Source organism: Podarcis erhardii (genome assembly GCF_964252035.2).
Source record: "Podarcis erhardii genome assembly, chromosome: 7".
Taxonomy (NCBI): Eukaryota; Metazoa; Chordata; class Lepidosauria; order Squamata; family Lacertidae; genus Podarcis; species Podarcis erhardii.
The window spans coordinates 72,884,209-72,892,843 of NC_138511.1; the positions used below are offsets into that span (position 1 = coordinate 72,884,209).

Below are 8,635 nucleotides of genomic sequence, written 5' to 3' on the forward strand. Positions count from 1 at the left end.
TAAGACTTTTGCCTATTTCAAAACTGCAGTTGTATTTGCATTGTGTATTGACAACAGTCTATTTTAGCCTAACTAAAATGCAAGTGCCACTGTATTCTGCTCTGGTCAGACCTCATCTGGAGTACTGTGTCCAGTTCTGGGCACCACAGGTCACGAAGGACACTGACAAACTGGAACGTGTCCAGAGGAGGGCAACCAAAATGGTCAAAGGCCTGGAAACGATGCCTTATGAGGAACGGCTAAGGGAGCTGGGCATGTTTAGCCTGGAGAAGAGGAGGTTAAGGGGTGATATGATAGCCATGTTCAAATATATAAAAGGATGTCACATAGAGGAGGGAGAAAGGTTGTTTTCTGCTGCTCCAGAGAAGCGGACACGGAGCAATGGTTCCAAACTACAAGAAAGAAGATTCCACCTAAACATTAGGAAGAACTTCCTGACAGTAAGAGCTGTTCGACAGTGGAATTTGCTGCCAAGGAGTGTGGTGGAGTCTCCTCCTTTGGAGGTCTTTAAGCAGAGGCTTGACAACCATATGTCAGGAGTGCTCTGATGGTGTTTCCTGCTTGGCAGGGGGTTGGACTCGATGGCCCTTGTGGTCTCTTCCAACCCTATGATTCTATGATTCAAGTGGCGGTTAAATTTTGAGGCTTGACTGACTTTCTTTTTTAATGTCACTGAACTACTTTTTATGCCACACTAAAAAAAGCCTAGCTTTTAGGTCTTATCAGTACTGCAGTAAAATATATATGCCACGCTAGATTCCAGAGTCGCCCAGACCGAGAAGTTCCCCACCCTTGCGTTAGCTATATATAGTAATTGCATGATCAACTATTCTCAACAAAAGACAAAGAAACACTGATGCAAAATAAAAATAGCTTTATTGAGATAGGAAATATTTCTTGAAAAAAGGCTACTTGGCATTCAAAGTACAGTGGGGAACAGACGTGTTCAGAATTAAAAAAAATATAACTCTAAGCATTTTTCTTCTACCTACAGAGAAATCTGACATGCCATTTCCAAACCATGGCAACCAGTCAAGGGTCACAGCTGGGTGGAGTGATCACTTCCAAAATTGCCCAAAATATAACACGATCAAAGACTTATAAGTTTGTATGTTCTTCCCATCAAGCCCATTTTTCTCTTCTGAAATACATACACTTGCTTGTGTATCCTTAATACTATTATAAATTTGTGCACTACTTATGTCTATCCAGAATAGTAAGTTCGCCATCAACAGATAGATACTACCTTCTATAAATGTACAGCTTGTCACTTCTGCATTATCATCTGATGGTTGATCTGGGCAGAAACCACTTATTCCATAACAGTCAAATTCAAAGGACACTTCAGCTCAGTTCAGACATGATGATCTTGGTCTAATAGTTTACTAGACCAAGGTATTATATCTAAACAAAGCATTAATCGGCATCTGTAGATTTAAAGTGTTCATCATCAATAGTGGAATAGATATGTCCCTCGCTGCTAAGAAATTCAACAGCTTTCCTGGAAAAGAGAACAAGAAATAAAAGATCCAATTGGAAAATTGAGATAAACACTGGGTAAGTTCTCCTTTCAAAAGCCTAGGCTGCCTATATATACGTACTTCAGTGTTGGCAGATTAATACTACGCAACTGGGACTGCAGATCCTGAAGACTTATCCCCTCAGCAGATGTGGAGCTTTTAATCAAATTCAGAATCTTGAACAGAAAGAAATAAAACAGTGTTACCCAAACACAAATAGCAGTGCAGTATAGACTTCCAAGACTAATATTCAATCTGCTTTAAGAAATACGTTCAATGCACATCACAATTTTAAGAAAGAATGTTATTCCTCCTGTTGTCATGATGAACATAACTGCTGAAATTCTAAACAGAGGTGTGGCAAAAGCAAATCAACTTTCAGCAGTGGAATAATATACTAACTTTAACTGATAATAAAGAGGTTAAACTACTACTGACAAAGACTACTTGCCCATTTTTAGAGAACAATTCAAGGCCTTCCTGTTCAGGAAGGTCTTTAGCAAGCTGTGATCCAAACAGGATTTTATTCTGATATTCTTTTTATACTATGATGGATAGTTTGGTATTTCATACTATTACTGTGTGTTTGTCACTGTCACATCAAATTATAACATTTTAGCTGATCATATTCATTTTTTATTTAGCTGCCTTGATTATTAACAAAAAGACAAAATAGAAACGATCAAAAATAAGTGTTGGAAATAGTATGTATTTTTAACAATAATTTTGCAAAAGTAATATGCAGCGTTCTGTACTTGATCTCAGGGGAAGAACACAGCAAGAAGTGTTTTTACTCTACCTTAAGCAATGTTTACATGAAAAAGAAGCAGCAAGGCCCTAGCTTATGTGAATCTCCTCTGTTGCAATTCAGTTCATTCTTAGGGTTTTGTTTTTGCCAATCAGGGAAGTTCCCCACTTTCTAAACAGCCAACTGTCACTCCTAGAAGGCTGCTTTAGTGTTTTATGTTGCTTGATATCTAATGTTAGTCTTATTCATGAGTAGACCCACTGAAAGGGCTAGTCTTAGCATGACTAGAATTGGTTATCACCCACTGCATTTATGACTAGACTGTATGGCAAATTCCCAAAGTACAATAAATTGTGTGCATGACAGAAACTCAGAAGAGGCAGTCAGCCTCTGTAGATATAGGGGCTGAAAGCAATGAGTTCGAAGCCAGGAGTTTTTATTCTCATTAGAAAAGGCAACAAAAGTGACCCAGATCCCAAGACCTCGGGCAAAGCAGTCACTGGAAGACTGAGATACAAGAAATCTGACACGCTGCCCAGAATTGTCCTGTCATAGAATCATAGAATCATAGAGTTGGAAGAGACCACAAGGGCCATTGAGTCCAACCCCCTGCCAAGCATAAGGTATCCTTATGCATACCTGAGTTTGGTGTGCTGTGAGCCCACTCACTGGCAAGGCGCCATTTCCTCCATAGCTTGACGTGTTGCCCATCCCCATCAAACCAACTGGTTGCGGCATCTTCATTGACATGGGCTAAGATACATGAAAAAGGAACAACCACCAACTTTGGTTATTATATAATACTACAGGTGTGAAATTAGAAGTTTTAGAACTGGGAAAAAACATTTGAAAGGCAACTACAAGATTCTAAAAGATAGGGTTGTTGGGAGGTTGTCTGTGCCACTAAAAAAGACCCAAGGCCCCTCTGGCTGCGCTAGTGCAAACCTCCTGCTTGCTAACACTTTCTGTGCTGCTCAATCAAATGTTTCAAAGTTGTTTGCCCTCCATGAAAAGGTTAGTGTGTGCCTTGTTTCTACATGTACCATATTGCCTTTTCTGAGGATCATATGGGCATTTACGACTTCAAGCAGGTGCGTGGTAAATTCGTTCATATCTTCAAGCGGCACGATCTTGAATGCAACCAGGCTCTTCTTGTTCTGTGATAAAGGAAACAAATGACATCTCATTGAACAGTTATTGCCCAGGTATTACTATTATATATTTATTTATACCCTGCCTTTTTCCTGGCAGGGACTCAAGGCAACTTACAGATAAAATGTTAGCTTCTAAATTTTTTACATTAGTGATAGGGGGAAACAAACTTTAAAAAAAAAATGTAAATGTGCTCCCTGCTAATTTTAGTGGCATCTTAAAACAATGGTTGAGTGCATTTTCCTAATTATGTTCATGATCTTAAGAAACTTTCACTCTCCCTTTTAAAGCCAAAGCTGAAATTTTCAGCGTTTGTGGAGGACTAGCCCCACATCTTAAAGAGTCTTCTGCATCCAAGAATACACTGGTAAATGAACCACTACTAATCAACATTTTCAAAGAATTATAATGAATTTGGTACACCAGAAGTTGACAAATCATATTCTCTCTCTAGAGGGAATATTGTTTTCACATATGCCAAATCCACTTGTTCTGACACTATATTTTATATAGTGGTGAATAAAATGGGGAGGGGTATATTAGGCTTGGAAGCATGTCTTCCATCGCAACGAAGCTAGAGTGTATCTACTAATAAACTAAATACAATACAATTCCCAACCAAGGAGGAACACATTTCAAATTAAGTATCAAGGACTGATTTCACAGGAGCACAGATCCTTCCTACTTGAGTAATTAATAGTCACACAAAAAATGAACAGGACTCTGTACAGCAAGGCTTAGTCCTTTTGGTGTGTGGGAGGAAAGAGTAATATTAGTAATGGATAATCTTATCTTCTTACCTGGAAAGATCGCAGATGGCCTAGAACTTTAACATATGTTCCAGGAGGCACCACAACATTCTCACTACCTGCCTCCTGTATAATAAAATTGAGAATAGGATAGTGGTTTCTTGGCCTTTACCAGCAATTTGGTAATCAAACTTGAGAAAAGTGTTTTAACAACCATCATATAGAATACATATAACAATACGGGTAAAGCCATTCAAAACACAATTTCTCACTTTTCCATAATTATGGCACAGTTAGAGAGATGACAGTAGTTTGCATAGTCCAATCAGAAGGGCTCCTCTTGTTTTTATGACTGCTTCCCTACAAGTTTTTCTGCTGCAATGGGTACAAGCAAGAATACATCATTGCCTGATCACAAACCTGTGGAACAATCATGGGCAGGGACTGGACAGACACTAGGCCAAATTAAAAAAAATCTGCACCAAATGAAGTTAAATTCTATGTAACTTGCATTAAGAATTCGATCAAGCAAATTTGAACTATTTACCTATTTTAAATTATGTATTCTACTTCTGCTGCACAGGAAAAGGAGGGAAAGTTAAGATGCCAGGCAAGTCTCCTACCACCAAGTCTCCCCAGTTCTAGTCGGGACCTCTAACGATAACATTATGCTGGCTCTCTTAGTTTAGACAAACTGATATTTACATCTGCATCAACCCACTGCCTGACATCCATCGGGGCTGCGGTCATGTCATCCACTTTGTAGAGAATGTTTGTTGGTGCTTTTTCTGCTTGCCTGATTATGCCAACAACAATGACCTGCACAGAGAAACAGATGACATTTCTTACTGACACAACCTCTAGCTTCAAGTTGTATCACGAGCTTAGAAACTATCTCAAGGGCATTTAGTTAAATAATGTAACATTCCATATATTATTAACTAATGCCCACAAATCTATCCACCCCAAATGAATAATAGTTTGCCACAACCAGCAGAGATGTCTCATGATTGAGAAGAATGCTCGATTTAAGGAAGCAGGTAGGGAAATTCTGAGGAGTACTTTAGTAAAACAATCCAAGTGGCACATGGCAGATTTCCTAAATCCCAGAACAATATACAGCAGTGTGGCTGGCCAGCTTACCTGTGAAAGCTCAACATCTCGGACCCTGAAAGCATCATCTACCTGTTCAGCAGAAAGTAACTGGGACACTGTACAGGGAACAATATTTTGTGATCTTGACCTCTGCAAAGACAATATTTTAAAATTTTCATCTTCAGGAACTTGCTCTTTGAAAAGAAAAATATATATTGCAGAGTTCAATTAACAAGTTTTGTTGCAGCTTGAAAAAAATATATACAGAGAACAGCAAGAATGCTTAGAGGAAGAAATGAGAAACTTTTATAAAAAATAAGCAAGAGTAGTAAAAGTGTTCTAATTAATTATCACTGTACTGCTATGGATCACTGCAAACAATTAAAATGAATGCATAACAAACTACAAAGCCTGTAAAAACTCCTAAAATATGATCCACAAATAAACTGCCACCAATAGAAATCACAGTTTACCTCTTTCCACATAAATTAAGACTGCCATTATCAAGTTTAAATGTTAAAATGTCAATTTCTAGCTTCGAGAGAATGGGATTTTTGTGGTGCTAACTACTATAACTGTTATACACCAAGAAGCCAGCTATTAAAACCTGCACATAAAATAAACATGCTAATGAGTCATGAGGACCAGTACAGCACAACTGGCCCACACAATACATTTTGCTGCCCAAGGCAAAGAACAAGATAGTGCCCAAGCCCATTCCAAATATAGACACCAATCAGACTAGCAACTGACTCTTACTTCAACAGTGGTGATGGAACAATGTCTGCACCACTACACCCAAGGGCAATAGGTTAGCCTAGCAGCAGCAAATTCAGCTCTGTCCTCAGATGAGGGGAACAGTTGTGATCCAAACATTATTTCTGTAACAAAGTGCATTTCATTCTATGAAACCAATACGACAACTCTTTCAGAAGGGAAGCAAATAATAATAATAAAATTTCAGAAGTGTAACAGTCCTCACTTGTTACAGGCAATTTACGTACCGATTTTCTTTCGCCTTGGGTTGCTGAAGGTGATGCAAACCCTCCAGGTGATTGTGTATATCCACTACCACCATAACTATTGTCATAGCCACCTGGGAATGAGATCAGAAAAAAATTAAGTCGCAAAGCTATTTTCACACTGTTAGGTCGCTGAACTTAAAAAGAGCAAAAGTCATCCAAGTGAATGGAGCAAAATCTATCAAAGAAGTTACAGAACACTTTAGGGAGAGTTGACAGACACAATGATCCTAGAAGCCATTAGTTGCAGCTTCCAAGTAACCCAAAAAAAAGCCCACCACACTGTCCTGGTTCACTGATAACAATAATAAAGCATGCTCAGAAATAAACCACAGCTTACTCACAAAACTTGGCTTTACATTACATGTGAACCAGCACCCAATTTTCTTTCCACAAACCTTAAGTGGAAGCTAAGGTTTGTTCTTGGCTTATTACTCATAAACAAAGCAGCACTGGTTCATGTGCAAAGTTAAGCTAAGCTGCATGGCCAGAGGTAGGTGACAAAACACCTGAGCAGAAGGGAAAGAGTTGAAGGCACGGCCCACCAGTCATTTTAACCCACACCTCTGTCTTTGAGGATCACCCGCAACATTCTATTCCACACCCAGATATTTTACACACAGAGCTGCCCTCTTCCCACTTTGATACACCTTTTACCTCCACCTCGCCAATTCATTAAAATTCAATAAAATCATAGAGCTGGAAGGCTCATCTAGTCCAAGCCTCCGCAATGCTGGAATCTTAGCTAAAGCATCCATGACAGATGGCCATCCAACCTCTGCTTAAAAACCTCCAAGGAAGGAGAGTCCATACAATTTCATTCAAGTGATGATGAGAATCCTACTGTGACATGGGGTGGTGATTGGGTGGTTTATTATCTTCCCCACCTCCCCCAACTTTGCCTGGCAAAGCCAAGCCATCAGGTGCATTAACTGAAGCCTCAGAAGTGTGTGGAAGAAGGCAACCGAGGAAGAGGCCTCATCCAGAGTCATGGCATTAAGCCACCTAACTCAGTACAGTCCACACTGACTGGTAGCAGCAGCTATCCCGGGTTTCAAGGCAGAGGACCTCTCCCAGCCCTACCTTGGAAGCTGAATGTGGGACCTTCTGCACAGCAAAGCCTTCCCCCAAAGCCATCTCCCTTCCTTGCAGGCATAGCCACCCAGCTGCCGCCACCAGAAATGAAAAGGCCCCTTTGGCCCCCCCATCCCAGCACTAAGCATGCTGCAGCAGCAGTGTCAGTGGCCAGCTTCTCCAACAGTACAGCCCCCCACCACTGCTCTCTGTAATGCAGGACACGCATTGGTGCTTTCTCTGGGCATGAACCTAGCAACCCCGCCTAGTGGTTAGGGCAGCCCTGCGTAGCCAAATGAACTCAGAAGGGAACGAAAGCTACTTCTGGTTGCTTTAAGCAGCCCCTTGGCAACTCGGTCGAGCCGTGTTGAATCTCTTACCCCAATGCACGTGCTTCTGTGCCAATATCTGTGTACCTTTCCACTGTTCCTATTTTGTTAAATGACTTCCCCAATAAAAGTCTTAGTTCCTCCAGCAACCTTGTGACTCAGTACCACTAGTTATCTGTGTTGCTCAACGTTTAACAGCTTTTTCCTTATAGGATTAAGAATGCAATTAATATTAATAATGAAATCAATGCAATGCAATGTTAAATACAAAGAAGACGTAGGCTGGCTGGTTGCATAAAGGAGGCGCGAAGCTGCTGCACAAATGGTGGTTTTTTGCTTGTGGGGGGAGGGAAGAGGCTCCCTAAAATGTGGGCACGCTGCCTAGTTTACCCATGGTAGCCAGCCGTGGCTCAGGGGTGCCGCCCCAAAACTGCCCCCCCCCTCTATGGACGTAGCCAAGGGGGGAGGACAGGCCCTAAATCATTTTTTTTAAAAATAACTCAATGAGGTTCTGCCCCTCCCCCCCCCACGCAAATCCTGCCTGCTCCCGTGCCCCCCTCCCTCCCTCCCTCCCTCGCCGGGGGTTTGGCAGGCCTGAGGCGAGGCACGTCGAGGAGACTTGGATTGACTCCCAAACTCTGGGCTTGGAGAAGCGGGGCCCGAGGGAGGAGGGGGAGCCCGAACCCCCCACCCCGGGGAAGAGGCTCCGCGGCGTTCCCTGGCCAGCCGCCTCCGCGGAACGGCGGGTCCCCACAAGCACGGGCACCGCGCGCAGCCGCTCACCGGCCCCGCCGAGCCACATGCCGCGAGGAGGAGGAGGAGGAGGAGGAGCAGCGCGCGCCGAGAGAGGGACCGTTGCGGGAAAGCGGCGCCACGAGCTCTTCTTCTTCCTCACCAGGCTCTTCCCCTCTCGCGCCCCGCCCCATCCCGAGCGCGCTAAACGAGC

The 8,635-nt window shown here is 42.2% G+C and overlaps 1 protein-coding gene across 1 annotated transcript; it reads right to left on the reverse strand.

Moving 5' to 3' along the window:
* Positions 1-859: 859 nt before the first annotated feature.
* On the reverse strand, positions 860-8,624 carry RPA2 (replication protein A2). Its single transcript, XM_081869556.1, has 9 exons — positions 8,473-8,624; positions 6,269-6,360; positions 5,313-5,414; positions 4,875-4,988; positions 4,221-4,295; positions 3,312-3,425; positions 2,908-3,021; positions 1,602-1,696; positions 860-1,501 (listed from the first exon to the last, which is right to left on the reverse strand). The coding sequence occupies exons 1-9, from the start codon at positions 8,489-8,491 to the stop codon at positions 1,417-1,419; spliced, it is 810 nt and encodes a 269-aa protein (XP_081725682.1). The 5' UTR covers positions 8,492-8,624; the 3' UTR covers positions 860-1,416.
* Between the last annotated feature and the right edge of the window lie 11 nt (positions 8,625-8,635).